General features: G+C 48.1%; 3 protein-coding genes across 6 annotated transcripts; 1 reads left to right on the forward strand and 2 right to left on the reverse strand.

Annotated features, from left to right (window-relative positions):
- Positions 1-330: 330 nt before the first annotated feature.
- On the reverse strand, positions 331-4421 carry BOLA2B (bolA family member 2B). Its single transcript, XM_044447822.1, has 3 exons — positions 4291-4421; positions 2653-2750; positions 331-590 (listed from the first exon to the last, which is right to left on the reverse strand). Exons 1-3 carry the CDS (start codon positions 4363-4365, stop codon positions 488-490), a joined length of 276 nt encoding a protein of 91 aa, XP_044303757.1. The 5' UTR covers positions 4366-4421; the 3' UTR covers positions 331-487.
- Positions 4422-4989: 568 nt separating this feature from the next.
- Positions 4990-9424, forward strand: SLX1A (SLX1 homolog A, structure-specific endonuclease subunit). Of its 4 annotated transcripts, none has more exons than XM_044447818.1 (7): positions 4990-5389; positions 5606-5812; positions 6431-6482; positions 6594-6923; positions 7436-7569; positions 8057-8144; positions 8450-9424. In XM_044447818.1, the coding sequence occupies exons 2-7, from the start codon at positions 5640-5642 to the stop codon at positions 8477-8479; spliced, it is 807 nt and encodes a 268-aa protein (XP_044303753.1). In that variant the 5' UTR covers positions 4990-5389; positions 5606-5639; the 3' UTR covers positions 8480-9424. The 4 variants fall into 4 exon arrangements, with proteins under 4 accessions (XP_044303753.1, XP_044303752.1, XP_044303755.1 ...); XM_044447817.1 differs by having other exon boundaries at positions 4990-5216; XM_044447820.1 differs by having other exon boundaries at positions 4990-5135.
- Positions 9292-16145, reverse strand: LOC123032136 (zinc finger protein 24-like). Its single transcript, XM_044447812.1, has 5 exons — positions 16094-16145; positions 13719-14605; positions 12699-12855; positions 11478-11961; positions 9292-10602 (listed from the first exon to the last, which is right to left on the reverse strand). The coding sequence occupies exons 2-5, from the start codon at positions 14535-14537 to the stop codon at positions 10587-10589; spliced, it is 1476 nt and encodes a 491-aa protein (XP_044303747.1). The 5' UTR covers positions 14538-14605; positions 16094-16145; the 3' UTR covers positions 9292-10586.
- Between the last annotated feature and the right edge of the window lie 1609 nt (positions 16146-17754).

Below are 17754 nucleotides of genomic sequence, written 5' to 3' on the forward strand. Positions count from 1 at the left end.
ATCAAAAATTGCAACTAGAATATTTTAGTCTGAAGGGGAAAGAACTACTTTTCTTTTTACGTATTTTCTCTTCCTCCAGAAGTGCCCTAAGACAAACTAAGTTGGAAGAGGACAGCCTTTCCCAACCAGGTGGCCTCCAGATGTGCTGGACAGGAATGCCCATCAGCCCCCAGTCAGCATGGTCGATGGCCATGCCGGCTGGGGGGAGAGAGGGGGTGTTGCAGTCCAACACACCTGGAGGGCACCCAGTTAGGGAAAGGAAGAGCTGGAAAAACGGGCTTCAGGGTATAATATCAAAAGGCAGAAAGTGACAGACGGCATTCACACAAACCATTTCATTTTTGTTTTAATTTTCTGCTCCATGCTCTTCTCTACTCTGGAGTGACAAGGATGGCTCCTGTATCTTCCTGTAGCTCAAGTTCATTCCATGGCACTTGCTCTCTTAGAGCCCTTGGTTTGGTCTCTGGAGTGCTGTTTCTCTGTCCTCTCACTTAGCTTCTTGTTCTTTGGCCCACTGCTCCGGTGTCAGTGTTCTCTGCTCAAAGGCATGAATGTGTTTCAGCTCCTCTGATAAGAGTTCATTGACCAGCCTGTGAGGAGAGCAGATAAAGCAAGCGTGGAAATTAGAGGAAATTGAAGAACATTCCCAGTCTCATCTGCTTGCTTCTAGGCTGCCCCTTAGACAGAAGCGTGTCTTTTTAAAGTTCCAACCAGACCATTTTTAGCTGCCAACAACGTTTAGAATGCATAAAAAAACAGAATGACATGCAAAAGGCCATTTGTGTTGCTGGGTGGAAAAGTTTTTGCTGCTGTATCCTTCAGAAAAGTTTCTGTTTCTAAAAACGAACTGCTTCCTAACTTAGAGCACAGTCCTAACCGACTCCAAGGACTACCTGACAGGTTTCAGAAAGTGTCGCCCCACCAATGGGGAGGAGCTCTGACAGCGGGAAGCGCTCACCCTGGAGGCCCCTCGGATTCCTGCAGAAAACTCTGGGAGCAACGGGGGAATTGCAGGTGCTCCCACAAACAGTGGGGCTGAAATGGGGCATTCTGGGAACATACCAGGGGAGGCTCTGAATCCAACGCCCCTGAGTGGGTCCATTAACTATGCCAACTTGCAATTAGCAGAGTTAATTTCAGCTCCTTTGGTTTCCATGGGGCAGGAATTATTAAAAAAGAGAAAAGAAAGAAACTACCACCAGCTTTAAAAAAGGCAGGAAAAAAATGTTTCCTTATATCAGCTGCCTTGGCCATAGCAAGTTGGCAATGCTTGGGAAGTGGTGAATTTTCCATTATGGAATCTCCCAGCCACAAATCTAGGCTTGTTCTGCCCATTAGTATCCATTCGCTATATTACATAATAAGTTGGTCAGTTTCAGATTTGTAAGTACTGTTTTTCGTATGATTTTACTATGAGATCTCTTTTACATTGTTCTTTCTTAGGTTCAGTGCCTTCATTTTTTCTTAACATAAAAATGATGTAAGGGAAATCTGAGCTTCTAACTTGCAAGAGCTCCAATAAAATAATTGCAAAGTAAAGCTTTGACTTGTCTGAATATATTTAGGACACACATTCAGCACCTGAAATTAACAACATGTACTTTTGGATAACAATAACAGTCCAATGAACATGCTAAGTGAAAGCCCTTAATCAAAACACCTAAACTTTTCTGAGTCAAAGTTTTCTAAGAAATCCATATCACCAGTATTGTATGGACTATATTTGCAGAAGAAAAACTCAGATTCTTGTGTGTATTATTATTCATAAGTTGCCTACTACTTTATTCAACTCTGTATGCAACACTTATCATACGAATTGAAAAGACAATGTATTTCGTAAATACAGTTCAGAGGAGAACTTGTGTGCACGGATAATGCTGACTATTATTTATTTCATTTCTATACCACCCCATAATTGAAGGGATATAATCACTGAGTGATTTACAACAATCTACTGGATTTACTGAAGATGTTAGTGGCTTAATTTTAAAGGCAACATTTAGCATCTGGGGAGCTGGTGGGGTGCAATTGGTGTACACAGTGGTTAGATAAGTCTTCTCCACCCTGGTGGGCTCCAAACATTTTGGACTTCTTCTCCTATCAGCTCCAGCCACCATGGATGATAGTCAGGGATGCTGGGAGCTGTAAACAACGTATCTAAATCGCACTAGGGTGGGGAAGGATGCATTAGGATACTGATGTGGAACCAGGCCCAAATCTCCTCTCCACCCAGAATCTCAGTGCACTACCTTGAACCAACCATTCTTTCTCAGCTTGCCCTAGATTACCGATTATAAGTGAACCACTTACACTGCTCCTTGAAAGGAAGACAGGACTGAAGATTGAATGAAGTAGTAGATGAGCAAGGATGAGAAGCAGAATTTACAGTAGTGCAAAGGAAGAGGCAGACAAGGAATCCCTGATTTTGGGAGTCTGAGACTGCAATCTTACACCAACTTCCCTGAGAGTAAGTCCCACTGAACTCGGGGCTTGCTTCTGGGCAGGCATGTACAGCACTGCACTGCTATGTTCTTTGGACTCCTTCAGATTCTAAATCTTTGGAAGACTGAACAAGATAGTTCCAGTCATTAAGGGGGGAGCCAGAATTAATCCTATCTCACCCACCCACTGCTAAGCTCCCTTTCCACTTACCGATGCCTCTGTAACAGTGCTTTCCCTCGGAAACGTGGGGAAACTACCAGGACCTTGAAGCTCGTGGCACAGCGTCCAGGCGTTGTGTCTTCCACCTCCTTATGTCATAAGCAGGATGAGAAGAAAACAAATGGTATGTTTTATTTAGAAGAGGATCCAATGCAGGCTGCTACCTGCCAGCAAAGTTGCTTAATGACAGAATACATGCCATGAAATCGTTTAATCTGGCAGGCAAAAGCAGAACCTGCACATGTCTCTCTCACAAACTCAAGGAACTGCAGAAAGAAAAGACAGTGTTAGTGAACATATGGAAAGGCAGGCTACAGCCAAGAGAGTGCAGAGCCCAAAAAGTTTAGGATGACTCAGGATGCAATCTTGTGCATGTTTATACAAAGAGCAGCTCCACAACTCTCTGTTCCCCAGTCAGTACAGCTGGAGGGATGCTGTGAGAATTGAAGGACTTTTCTTTGTCTAAACATGCAGGGAACTATGCCTTTAGAAAAGCAGGAAAGAAAATGAGCACTATGGAGCCTAAATAAGAGAACAGATTCAGAATGGCCAAAGCCTTGAAAGAAATGGATGATTAACTGTTACATCCTGACTCCACTGAATTCAATGGGGCTTACTTCCAAGTATGTATGGGCCTGCGAGCCCAAGAACCCATGAAAGAAATAAAAATGAACAAGTCAAATACATGATTGAGTTCCAATGTGTAGGGCAAATATTATCTTGGACATGGCAAAGAAACATCCATTCCACTACAGAACACTCTTCACAGTTCAATGCTACAAACCTACATGTACTAGGGAGCACATCACACTGAATCCAGTGGCAAATACTTGCAAATAACCACATATTTGGGCTGCCAGTGTTTCCAGAGGCTCCTGTCAGATAGGTGATGATCACTCCGATTTGACCTAGTTTAATAGGGCTTTGTTTCTTATCCCTTTACTAGTATTCAAATACTGAAATTCTAATACCTCAACTACACTTTAAACATCACTTGATGCACTACATACTGTCTACTCAGGAAGACAGTTATGATTGCTGTGCTGGGACAGAAAAACCTGTAAAAACCCCATTTCCTAATGAGAGCAATCACTTGCAGTTTCAGGCAATAGGCTGAGGCAGCAACCCTCTCTATACCTCTTCCAGGAAGTAAGCTATTCTTGTTTTCAAGTGAGCCTGTAATAGTTTGTGCATGTGAGGGGATTCTAGCAGCCACACAGAGAAGGAAGGGCAAGCTTTGCAGCAACAAAATTATATCCTTAGTTTGAATAAAATCATGCCACTTATTAAAACAAAGAATGTTGTTACAGTAGCAAAAAACACTAAAACGTTAAGCAGCAATAATAAATGGCAATTATACTGAATACAGGGAACTGAAAAACTAAGGATACAATCGTACACCTATATACACGGGAGAAAATCCTATAGAAGTCAATGAAGTTTGCTTCTGATTGCATTGTAAAAACCGGAAACGGCAGCCTAAGACACATCAGCTCAACCCCGAGTCAAAAGTATCCGCATTTTCAAAGAAAGGGTTTTAAGGCAAGAGCAGTTAATAGCGGCCCATATCAATCCTTTGTCGCTTTGAACGGATGGGAGGAAAGGTCACCGGAAAGCTGCCCCACGTACCACATGCTCGGCCTCCAGCCCCTGAAGCAACCGCTCCCGCAAGGCCTCTGCGCTGAGCACCCCAGACGACTCCATCCTAAGCAGAAAACCACGCAAACCGAGACGGCCGACTCCGCCACTTCCGCCTATGGGGCACGTCAGTTCCGTTCCTGGTTGCGGCTCCGTCTCCGTTTTCCAATCAGATCGACCACCGGTTTTGTCTACGTCACTTCCACGTGGTTTTTGTGACCACAGAGGAAAAAAAAGGAAGAGTCATATACAGCTTAGACATGACTCGGGATTTGAGCTATCCTATCCCATTTGAAAAAGAAAGGCTGTTTAAAACATAGGATGCATCCAGAATATGCGAGTCTACTCTACAACTACCACAGAGTTATTAAAATGACTAAATGGAGAAGTAAACACCGAAGACTAAATATTCTATGCAGGGCAAATCTTTTTGGCAGGTCAATTACACTTCTCCATTTTGGCCACAACTCTACGTTGCGCGTCCGCTTTCACGGAGTCATTCATTCTGAGCCGCTGCGGCTGGTGCCCCCGTGGGTGGGATCTGACTTGCTATCAGCCAATCGCCTGTGAACGTGGCCGGATTCAAAGTAACGGCTAGCGGCGGAGACAGCGTTGCTGAGCGACTGCCAATCGGGGTCCGCGTGCAAGAGGGAGGGGGCGTTTAGTGGTGCATGACGGGAAGTCAGAATGGGCTCGGTGTGAGGCGATGCTGGGAAATGGGGCGATCGAGGCGCCGGGAAGGAGGGGAAATGTCGGAGATGTGAAAAGGGTACGGAGCAAGTCTGGAAGAGCGAGTGGAGGAAGATAAGCGAGCCACCGGAGGAGGCATTGCTCAGGTCAAATGTAGCACCGGGTTCGCATCGAGTCTTCCCCGCTGTCCCGCCTCTCTTGGCAGCGGTCTTTCTTCGGGACGACAGGTAGAAGTTCAACATATGCAGCCCTTCCTAAGATGGAGATTGAATTCTGTTGACGGCAGGAAATGAACAGGTCGAATCCGTTGCTCTGCGCCAATGCGGTAACACTGAGTTAATGCTTGCATGTAGTTCTTAAGCAGTGCAAGATGAACACCAGCATCCAGAAACTAGCAGAGGTGGGCGACTTGTGGCCCTCCAGAGTTTTGATCAGCAGTTCCTTTCAGCCCTAGCCAGCAAAGCCAATGATGAAAGATGATGGGCGTTGTACACTAAAACACTGCCGCCCTGAACGACAGTAGCATTCACTTTACAGAGCAGGATGGAAAACAATAGTAGCGCTGCTGGCAGAGAGATGGATTTCTATTTTAACACTTGCTTTTTTGTTCCTGCAGATCTCTTGGACCTGCTAAGCCATCGACAGTAACCATGGTGGTGGAAGTGCGCGGCTTCTTTGGCGTTTATCTTCTCTACTGCACCAACCCACGCTATCAGGGCCGGGTCTATGTTGGCTTCACTGTCAATCCTGAACGACGCATAGACCAACACAACGCCGGGAAGCGCCATGGTGGGGCTTGGAAGACAAGTGGCCGTGGGCCTTGGTAATTATGGGGAGCACAGAAACGTGCCCTATTTTCAGTTGGGCCATGGGTTATCTAAATTATTATTGCCAAAACTGACTCACAGTGTTTGACAGTAATTAGATTTTAGGCAGTACCTTACTAAATGTAACAGGCATGTTCCGGGTGGTTCCATGTCGACCAGTGGCCCAACTGGAGGTCACGTGGGAAGGAGTCTTCAGTGGCTCCACTTCTGTGGACCACCTGGCCTTTGTTCTGCATCTCCTGAAAATACCCATATTTCAGGAAGATGTCCCTGACTAATCAACAATGCTTTTATTGATATTCTGTCTTAAACATGGTTTTATTATTTTATCTGTTTTACCTTCCTATTGTTCATTGCTCTAGAAACTATTCAAATGTGGAGTGGTATAAATAAATTAAAAATGGGAGATGCTAGGAATGGAACCTGAAATCCTGTATGAGGAGAACGTGCGTTCTGTCACCGATCCGTAGCCCTCTCAAAATTCCCTCTTTCTGGACTTTTATTCTCATATGCCCGTTTCTGAAGCCAACTGTGCTAAGGGTTCCAGTGCATGCTGGGAACCGGGCTTTTGCTGCATTGCAGGCTGGGAAAGTGATACTCCTTTCTTATTGCAGGGAAATGGTGCTGATTGTCCATGGCTTTCCTTCTGACGTGGCTGCCCTGAGGGTAAGGCACTTCCCATCTCTGCCTCTTTTCCTTAGTGGTTCTTGCCTCTGCTAATCCTCAGGCAAGCCCTCTGGATGTCCAGCCCTCCCTTTCTCTTGTTCGTTCCTGCAGTTTGAGTGGGCCTGGCAGCACCCACACTCCTCCCGCCGTCTCACCCACGTTACTCGCCGCACCTCCCGGGAGCGGCAGTTTGACTTCCACCTGCGGGTCTTAGCCCACATGCTCCGAGCTGCCCCTTGGTGCCGCCTGCCCCTCACCATCCGCTGGCTCAAGCAGGAATATTGCAGAGACTTCCCTGCAGGCCTGGAGCCTCCTCTGCACATGCCGGTGGCCTTTGGGCAGGTCCGAGCTGTTAAGGAGGCCAAAGGGGTGAAGCCAGCACTGTCAGAGAAACAGGTGGCAACATCACAACACTGCTGCATCTGTCTGAAAACATTCCAGGTAAGCCTGGGATGACAGGATCCTCCTTCGAGAGAGTAGCTGCAGCAGGGTGGCAGAACGAGGATCGGGATCTCCTGACAGATTCTGCTGCATTAAAGGCAGCAGCTGCTAAGGGCTCCCACCACCCTAAATTATGCTGCTGTGATAAAGCAAGCTTAGCTGGGAACCAGCTGTTGACTGTGAAGGTTCTAGTGAAAAAAGCAAAGTAGATGAAATCTCTCTTGGTGCGGGAAGGGTGGCCAGGCAGCTTGGCCACTGAGGCTTCTGGGGGAGTTTTATTCCAGTCAAGGCCAGGTGTCTGGCTTCTGTAACATTGTTGGGCAAGGAATGTGAATTAAGGATATGCATTTTGGCTATGAGTTATGGGGGAACATGGACTTAGTGGTCAAGGTAAGGTCAAAAGGGGAGTTGGGGATACTAGATCAAAACACCGTATCAGGTTCTTCTCTGGTTTGGGGACAGTTGAGGATTTTGTTGTATCAAGGGCTGCATTCTGGAATCTTCCTCTTCAGGATGGGGATGATGACACCCCCTTGCACTGCTTCCACCCTGGCTGTGCCATGGCTGCTCATATCATCTGCCTGTCCCAAGTGTTCTTGGAGAAGGAGCCACATCAGTTACTGCCTATAGAAGGGCAATGCCCAGGGTAAGCAGCTTCTCCCGCATGCAGTAGCATGGACAGAACTGGGATGCTAGCTGCGCTTTCTCGGTTTTGTGCACCCATCAAGATCACCATACTTGGAGGCCTCGTTTGCAGGACAGGACGGGCCGTTGTGGCTTGATTTACCCAGAGGGACTGTGGCATCGTGTGGGGCACTCGCGTGCTCCAGTTCGGCCTCATGGCTCTGAACGCCTTGCTCAATGTAGCTTGTTATGCCATGCCAGCAGGCAGCAGCAGTTGTCTGAACAGGGAACAAGTAACTCACGACTTCTTTCAGGGTTGTTTGAAGCATGTCTTACTCTAAGCAACCCCTCCTGCCTGGGCTTACCTAACACACACTTTGGCAAGCTGAGCGCCATGCCAAGATGGCACCTGTAGCATAGTGGAACCACCCCTGCAGGCACAGGGTATCACAGGGGCTGTCACAGCATCCAACAGACTTCATGATTCCTGCAGTCTTTCTCTTCCTCAGCTGCAAGAATATCGTGCTTTGGGGAGATCTGATCCGCCACCATAAAGGCTGCTATGGCAACCTGGAGCCTGTTCTTACCTCCTCCCAGGTAAGGATCTGTCAGCATCATCTCTAGGTTTGTCCTTTTTTGTGCTGGAAACAGTTTGTGGCATTGCTTTCAAGCTGGGGATGTGCGCCCTGTTGAAACATAACCCTTTTCCTGTTCAGCTTAAGCTGTTTCTCCTTCCATGTTTCTGGACCAGCTGTCTTCCCTCTCAGTCACCAAGGAGATAATCTCCTTCTTGTGCAACTTAAGCACTGCCCTCCTTTATTTGACCACACTGCTGCCTGTGTGTTACTGGTTCTACTGATAGCTTCCTATCATAACTGCCCTTCCTTTCTTTTATACTGCAGGAACATTGGGCTAATGAATTGCAACAGTGAAAGAGGAGCTTGTACTGCAAACATGTGATCAAGATTGACCTTTCCCTTCTGAGAAGGTGGAAGAGACTGCAGGAATCCCAGCACAGAGTGTGGCCCGGCTCCTCTTTTGGCCAGAGGGTCGAGTCCCTTCAGTCAAGGGTCCCTCCTTGATCTTTTCCAAGCTGGAACTGGTATTTTTAAATTCCCAGCTTCTGTATTTAAGTAACGAATGAATGAATGGATTTTCTAAGTGGAATGATTAAATCAGAGGATCACGAATCAGGCAGGATGTCTAAGAAATGAGAAGGGGTACAAGATGGGACTCCAGGATTCTGTGAAGGAGCAGAGAATCAAGATCACCTAAATTAGATGAAGCCCCTTTCTTTCCTCTAGCCAAGATACCTGAATTTCCTTACTCAGGAAATGGACGTTCTCGTGCTTCAGGACAACTGTTGTGATTAGTTATAGCCTGGTCAACTGGAGACAGAAGATCTGAGGAATGGCTCCATGGAATCTAAGAGGGTAGGCAAGGCCATCTGTTTTGAAATGCAACTCCCATACCATTGGCCGTGCTAACTGGGGCTTATGGGAGTTTTAGTTCAGAATACGGGGGATCTATGTTGCTTATATGGAACACAGAAAAGGCATGATCCCTGACCCCACCATACAGAAGGACAACAAACTGCTCTTAGAAATGAGTCTGATTTTTTTAAAAGAGCATGCTAAGAAAAGTTGAATTTCTCCCCTTAGATAAACTATGCACTTTAAGAAAAAATGTACACTTTTAGAATAGGCTGGAAAAGCAAAGGGTTACCCTGCTTAGGGAACAACAGTGACTGTTGATAGTTTTTATTGGGACAAATGACCTCATAAATGTTTGCTAATTTATATATTCTCCCATCAAAGCTGCTTAGAGGCAGCTTTTGGACATTTTGGAAAAGATGGCAATAAATTATTACAAACAGGTGCTGCATTAATTTTCTATTTTAAAAGAGTTACATTCAAATGAAAACGCTTAATGGTTTTCAGTAACACCTCACACCTCAAGCATTAGGCAAATGACGTGTGTGAGGACTGCCAAGGAATGGCCGTACAGCCTTGTAAAGACAGCCTTAGCCAGCGCAAACCCGAATGAGAGACTGGTCTATTTCCTGTTGCCTCCTCCCAAGTTGGGTTACTCAATTTTCAACTAGCTGCTGGACCTAAGCTTTTCGTAACAGCTGGATGTACAGAGACGGGCAGCCGATAACATGAACCCCACCCTGAAACCCCTTGGTTGCTGCACACTGAGCTGCTGCGAAAGGCACGGGATGCACCAGGCAAGTGGCTCTTCGCATCAGGTGGCAGTCCCATCGCCTGCAGAAGCACGAGAGTCTCTCTGAACCAAGGCCAGGCTGGACTATGCCTTATTTCCCTGGGAATGGCCACCTCGGTGTTCAGTGCAGACAGTCTACACAGTGCCCCCAAGGGCAGGTGTCATTTTTGCCAGCCATCCTCTGTCTCTGGGGCATAGTTTCCTCTTTAAATGCCTCACATTTGTCTCCTTGACGAGAAGAGTCCGCTTCAGGCACGGATACAGCAAAGCAGTGCAAGCACAATTCTGACTTGGCAAGGCAGGGTTGGTACAAAAACAGTGGCTGCATCAAAATGGGCAATTCTCCCAGTCCTTCAAGGAGCATCTGATAGTTTGGTCTCGGTGTCCTGCCAATGCTGAGATGAAAGGCTAACTGCTGCTTCAGCACGGGGTCTGTCAATCCCCAAACCCAAAGAATTCTGGACTTGGGTGTCACTGTCACCATTCAGGATCAAACAGGGTTGGATGAAGCCCCCTCTCTTAGATGCTCCTGTGGGCTCACTGCCTTCCGCCAAAGAACAGAAAAGAGCCGGAACTTCTTCAGCCTGACTGGAACGGACACCCTGAAAGCTGCTTTCCTCAGATGTATTTTTGATCACCGGATCCAAGACACACACAAGCAACAAAGACTGTTGAAGCTGCCCCTCTGCAACAGGCCTGTGCTCCGAGCCTTGCAATGCAAGCAATTGGTGATCCCCTTTGCCTCTGGGTAGAGGATTAAGTACTTCCACACTTCCAAATTTATCACACCGACCTGAAGCAGTTGTCATTTCATCAAGACCTTCCTTGGCTGCAACCAAAGCAGAGGAAACATGATCAGAGGAACAGAACAGGCAAGCCTTGTCGCTTTATCCATTTGGAACATCGTTTGAACCTGAAACTGAGTGTGGACCACCCCACGCCAGTCAAGCCAGGGCTTATCAACTTTAGAAGGCAAACCGTATGGCTCATTCCTCCATGTCTGGAAGCCTACCCAGCATGCAAGGAGGAGATCGCTGCAATCTTGTCCTTGATCTAGAGTATGTCTGCCTGAACTCAGTGGAGCTGACTTCTTACTGGACGGCACATGCTTGCACTGTTAGAAACATGCATTTAGAATGCATTTTAATCTGTGTGAGTTCGAAATGTTGCAGATTAATGCAGAAATGGGATGCGTGCATGTGAAAATGACATAGTTTGGAAACAGACAGATTCACCCATCTCTAGTTTCCTTCTTCCCCAGCCAAGATTTCATCAAATGTTATTTGCTCATTTATTCCACTCTACTCTGACTGACAACTTCCACAGGGATTCACCGAGGTCTTCCTTTCCTTCCCATCTCTTGCTACCTGATTCTTTATAACCCGCAACACCAAGGACTGAGTCTGGGCCTTTCTGCATGCAAATCACGCTCTGCTACTGTGCCGCAGCCCCTGCCCATAATCGTATTAGGGGAAGGCTAAACCAGCTGCTTACATACTGCCTTGGAATGCTGCCCATTTATGCATTATCTCTGGAAGTTGCCTGGAAAACAACCGAAGCCCACTTGGTCTGGTCTGGTCTGGTCTCACCATAATCCTTCTAGGCTACCTTCCTGCAGGCCACACTTCCCATCCATGCATGCACTTCCATCTCAAAACCTTGGCACAGGCTGGAATTCCAAGCCCAGAAGGGAGAGGCTCCTACCATGAATGGCGTCGCTGGTGGTTCACGACATGTGAGCGTCGCGTGAACCTCTTCCCACAGTAGGCGCACTGATGGGGCTTCTCTCCCGAGTGGATGAGCAGGTGCTTTGTGAGGGTTGTGTTCCGGTTGAAGCTGTTCCCACATTCTGGACACTGGTATGGCTTCTCGCCTGTGTGAATCCTTTCGTGCCTGATGAGGTCCCACTTCTTGCGGAACCGTTTCCCACACTCTTTACACAGGTGCCGCTTGGCTTCTGGGTCGGCCAGGATCCCTCCAAGCCCTCTGTCTTTGATCGCTCTCCCTGAGAGGCAGCTCCCCTTCGGCTGCCTCCCCAAGCCTCGTTCGCTTGCTTGCGATTTCCTAGGGTCGCCCTTTGCGAAAAAGGCCTCTCCTGGTCCTCCGTGAGATCTCCTGATTTGTTCTTCCATTGCAGGGTCTCCCTGGTGTGCATCCTTGTCTCCATCTCGGCTTACAAAGTTGCTTTCTGTTAGGCAAAAGAGGGAGAAAGCAAAGGCCCCACAGTTCAGCAGGGGAATACCTGCTTCATACATGGAAGTTCCCAGCCACCATCCCTGGCAATCCCAGTTTTATTTAAAATATTTCTAGACCACCTCTCAGGGCAGAATCCCTCCCAAGGCAGCTTGTAACAGTAAAATTCACGTAATAAGAACCAGGTACACTAATAAGGCAACAAAGATTTGTAAAACATGATTGCACTGCTATAATATAATTACAACTCTGGGGCAGAATAGTCCAATAAAACATTTTCAAAGGAAGACTGGGGTAAAATAGGGGCTGCTTAAAATTCTCCCAAGATGGGGTCTGATCAAACCCTGATGGGAACCCATTCGGGAAGTCTGGAGTCGTTACAGACAAGGCCTCTCTCTATTTGATCACCCTACTGCTCTGAAAGGTAGACAAGAAAGAAAGGCTCCTGTTAAAAGGATAAAGTAGATATTTTGTATGGCAGTTAAGCCTCAGGAGAGGCATTTAGAGTGGAGAGGGGGGCATAAAAGCCAGGCAACCAGCAACACACAGGTCTGGAGTGGTAATGCATTTAGCTGATTCCATGAGGCCTGTGGCGAGCCCGGCCTGCTAAGCGTTTTCATGTCAAGAGGTTGCTTCACAGTCAAGGAAGAAAGCAGCGCTATGAATCCACTCAAAATCCTCACCAGGAGCAATCAGGCTCCTGCACGTCAGGGACTGATCCTGCAGACCCACCTTTCTGGGACACTTCCTGGTTGTAGTTCTCTTGCAAGCCGGTATCCTCACTGTTAGCTTGTTTGGTCTCCCTGCGTGGATGTCTCTGTGTTGCCTCTGACAGAGCCTGATCTGCAGCAGGGGAGTTTACAATCACCATCTCAATTGGCACCGTTATCTGAAACAATAACACGCAAAGGGAAATTAGTGGACCTGAGATGGGGCAAATGGGGTAAGACGCTTTTAGTGCAGGGCTTTGGCAATTTGGACTGCACAGAAACTAATGCTGGGTGTAGAACTCACATCCAAAGGTTAGCTTTCATGTCCTTAAAAAGTCAAGTTTCTAGGCCTTGTGGGACACAGAGAAGCATAAATTGTATGGACAGGTTGAATTGTATGGAGGAGGATACAGCTAGCAGTGGCCGTTGGTCATGATGATGGGTGTATAGTCCCTCCATTATGCAAGGCACAATTCCACTCCCTACGTGCTACGTGAGTGCCACTGTGCCCCCATCTTGCTTGGGAATGTCTCACAGGCGCCTGTTTGGCCACCAAGGGAATGCTGGAGTAGAGAGGCCTTTGGCCTGATCCAGCAGGGTCTCCGGTGGCTAAGTTCTCCATACAGATGTTGAGAGCGACAAAATAGCTGGCATCTGTGATGTGGCACTAGCTAGAGAATGGGCAGAATATGCAAACTGCATGGAGCTTTCTTAAACAGAGCAGAGATATATGGAGGGATGCACGTCCCTTCACACATTTGTGAATGAACGTTGGTAGCCCTTGGGATCAAAGAAGTTATGCATCCCATAAAGACCTATTTTTAAAAAGGCATCTTTTAGGACAGTCCTGATAAAAAGAAGAGTCTGCAAACCTGCTGGTCTGGTATGTTTACTCCTTGCAGAGATCCTTGGCAGCCATACTGAAGCAAGGCTATTCTTTCTGCTTGAGACCCTTCCCTGAGCAGAACCCAGGTTCCAGCTTGCAAAAGCAAGATGGCTTTCCCCATCGCCAGAAAATACCAGGACCGGGAAAAGCTCTTACCTGCTGGGCCCATCTCTCAGTCTCCTGCTGCTCCTGCAAGAACTCCTCAGCCAGGGCCACAGCCCGGTCACAGGACTGGGGCCCACGTTCCCTAATCCAGTCTTGCATGTCTTGTGGCAGGATAACCAGGAACTGCTCCAAAATGAGCAGGTCCACAATCTGCTCCTTGGTCTGGCTCTCGGGCTTCAGCCAGCGATGACAGAGCTCCTGCAGCCGCCGGCACGTCCCACGTGGCCCCTCAGCAGCCTGGTAGCAGAAATGCCTAAAGCCCTGGCGGTGAGCCTCTGCCGTAATATAGTCATCCAGCCTCAGAATGGCCACCTTCACCTTCCCGTAGTCCCCCTTGTCCTTGGGATCCAGGCTGAAGTAGGCCTGCTGGGCTTGCCCGCTGAGAATGGGCACGAGCCGAGCCACCCACTCTTCTCGAGGCCACTGGGAAGCATCCGCCATGCGCTCGAAGGTGGCCAGGCAGGCCTCGGTGCTGGCCCCTTGTGTCAGAGGCGGCAGCTGCAGGTCGTCCCATCCCGGCGTGCTCACGGGGACTGGGACCACCTCCAGCACCCGCTGCCACTGGCAGTCCCAGCTCCTCAGCGGCGCCTCTCCGAGCTCCTGCTTCACCCTGGCGGCAGAGCCCTCTCTGGCAGACTCCACAATGGCCCCCAGCTGGGCCACGCAGAGGCCCTTCCCGCCTCCTTCTCTCGTGCTGTCCTCCACCTGGCACTGGGCCTCCATCTTCACCTGAACCTCTGAGGGAAGCCCCAGATCCATCATTTCTCCTGGAGCAGTGGCCATTTTGTTTGCGTGTTGATGGCCAGCCATGTTGCTGGAACTTCTCTCCGCTTCAGCTGCTCCTGCTGAAGAGAAACACTCCGTTTCCGGGCTCTGGCCTGTGGTTAGAGGAATCTGTGGTAAGGCAGCGTAGGCATGGTTCTGTCAGAAAAATAGAACCCTGGTAGTTTTCTCAGCTCAGTGGGTGTTGCCTAGGGTTTTGCATCTTAAGACAGCAACCTTTAATTCCTAGGGACACCTTACAAGGCTTCTGTCCTCTAGCTGTAACACAACAAGGAAGATGCTATCCTCCTTTTTCACCCCTGGCATGGAGACACAAGACTGGTTGTTAAGGATGCAGAAACCCCCAGAGAAAAAGGAGGAGGATGCAAGCCTGATAAGCCTATCTGCCCATCACCAAATCTTGTTACCTATTATCACATCTTCGTCTCTGGTGCAGATGTAGCCACTGACTTACTGATGGTGCATGATTTTTGGCATGCAGACATGGGGGGATCTTTAAATGGGGTAGCAACCAGAGTTGTTATGCAAGCAGTTCACTATAGGAATGTTTAAATCTGGCTTAAAGCTGGGTCTGTGCCTGCTGCAAAATGTGATGGAAACAGGAGGAAAGAACTGACCAAATTTCATCAGATCGTAGGTGGGATACATGTTACCTCACTGCAAACAGAGAGCTCATGAATCAGGGAAAGTGGCATTGGTGTTCTGTTTGTGGGAAAGTCTTAATTTAGGGCCTCATTTAAAAATATCCCCCTGCTCTGTGGTTTGCAGTTGATTCTACTGCCACATTTTGCTTCATGTATAGTATCCTAGTTATTTCAGGAGTGTAATGCATGGACTGGGTGCTTTATAAAAATCAAGTGGAGAGTTCCTTGCCCCAAAGGGGTTACAGTCTAAAAATAGGAGACACAGTGGAGGAAGGAAAAAGAAATAGGGCATGAGTAAACAGACTATGGTAGTAGGCAACATATAAATGAAAGCATGTATAAATAAATAAATAAATAAATTCAATGACACATTAACTCAATTACAGTAAAGCACTGGGTTTAGGGACTTGTACCAAATGCTTCACGAAAAAGGAAGATTTTGAGAAGGGAGTTTAATGAAGAGAGTAACAGCACAGCACTTATGCAATGCAAGTTGTGGCATTACAGGACAACCGAGGAGAAGGACTGGAAGCTTTTGGGAAGAAAATCTTTGGGACAGCCAAAAGCAATGGCACTGGGCAAGCAAAGGAGACATTATTATTAGTATTGCTCCTACATTCTAATGTTAGCTACCCCCCCCCTCCCGCCACAGGAGATTCCAGCTTAATAGGCACCATACAAAAAGGGAAAAGGAACACCAGCAAATAAAGTTACGGATTCTCCCTAAATTAACAGCATATTATAAGGAGCAGCTGGAATTGGCTCTGGGAGGGAAGGGGCGAAGCGAGCTGCAGGTCGTCCCAGCTGAGCCGATGGAGCGAGCGGGCCGGCCGTTTCGCTGCTCCCTCGGACACGGGCAGGTAGATGGGCCGGTGCTGGCAGGGGAGGAGTCAAGCAGGAAGGTACCCCCAGCCGAGCCAATGGAAAGGGCCATCTCACCTTTCGTTCTAACGCAGCCAGGCCTGAGAGCTACCCATGCAGTAGAATGCAGCGGAAGAATGGACCGTACCACTTCAGGCGGATGATGGGGTGAGTGAAGAATCATGTGTTTCAGCGCTTCTCCTAGGTAGAAAAATCTCTGAAAGTAGAAAGCTAGTTCAACAGGAAGCGAGCGCTGGGCTACACCCTTTTCTCCCCGACGTGTCTTTTTTGGTTTGTTTTTAACTTGCGAATGAGAAACGGGGGAAAAAATTAAAAATGGCATCCTCTAAGAATAGTACAACCCTTTCGACTGCATCAGGATTCTACCATCTCCTTCTGCTGCACGTATAGAGTCCACTCTGAATGCACGTTATAGTATCGAAAGAGCCCGTTTCTCTCAAACAGGTGCTCGTCCAGATGGGTTGGACTACAACTCCCAGCATCCTCCGCCAGAGGATGCTGGGGGTTGTAGTCCAACCCATCTGGACGAGCACCAGCTTAGGGTGGTGGCTTCCAAATCTAGGAAGAAAGCACGTGCAATTGGTAGTGCCAGCCGGAGACCAACTGCAAGTGGACCCCTCCTCCAAACAGAGTTGCCCACCCACGGTCGCAAAGAGGACCAGCCTAAAACTCCTGAGCGTAATGGACCACGTGGCTTTGGGAAGGGGGAACCCGGAGCTCTTCCAGCCCTTTCTCAGCTTTCCTTGCCATTTCCCACCAACCTTCTCCCATCCCGCCAAGTGCACCCAAAGCTCACTTACCCTGGGCAGCCGCTCCTGCTTTGATTTGCTGGGCTGGGGTAATCAAACCAAAGCCCACCTTCCACTGCTTTCCCGCTTCGGGCGGCGCGGGAAAGCGTGCGGCAGTAGCATTTTCCGTCGCTCCCTAACCTTGGCTATTTCGGAGCCTCTCTAGGATTATGGTTGGCGTTTTGATTTTTTAACCCCTTTGGAGCATTTCAGTCTATGCTGAAACCTGCCAAGAAACTAGTCCTTCGGTGCAGCAAAAATGGCACTAAGAAACCTATAACAAGACTAGAGCGGAAAGAAAATCAGGGTACACCAGTAGATTTCTGGGTGATTCTCAGTAACTCAGCAAGCAAGGAAGGAGAGGAGAGGGCAAGTTCTGGCTCTCAAGAGTGAGAACTTTCAAAAGCCAGAGGCTGAGGAACATAGTCATGGGGCACGATCCACCAGGGTTCAGAGGAGGGCAACAAAGATGATCCAGGGTCTGGAAACAAAGCCCTAATAGGAGAGACTGAGAGAAGTGGGCATATTTAGCTTCGAGACGAGAAGACTGAGGAGGGAATATGACAGCACTCTACAAGTACCTGCAAGGCACAAAGAGGAAGGTCAAGATCTGTTCTCACTCATTCCAGAGTGTAGGACATGGAACAATGAACTTCAGCAGCAGCAAACCAGATTCATGCAAGATGTCAGAAAACATTTCCTAGCTGTCAGAGCAATATTGCAGTTGCTTAGAGTGGTTGTGGGCTCTCCCACTCTAGAGGCATTCAAAACTGGACAGCCATCTGAATGGCATGGTGTACCTTGGCATCCCGCACCAGCAGGGGGTTGGATCCGACGGCCTTCTTGGCTCCTTCCAGTTCTACTATTCTATGATTCTGTGTGTTGAAGTAGCACTTTTAATGTGTGAAGGACCTTGCAATATTTATTTAG

Source organism: Varanus komodoensis, unplaced genomic scaffold, assembly GCF_004798865.1.
Source record: "Varanus komodoensis strain SLA01 unplaced genomic scaffold, ASM479886v1 scaffold53, whole genome shotgun sequence".
NCBI lineage: Eukaryota > Metazoa > Chordata > Lepidosauria > Squamata > Varanidae > Varanus > Varanus komodoensis.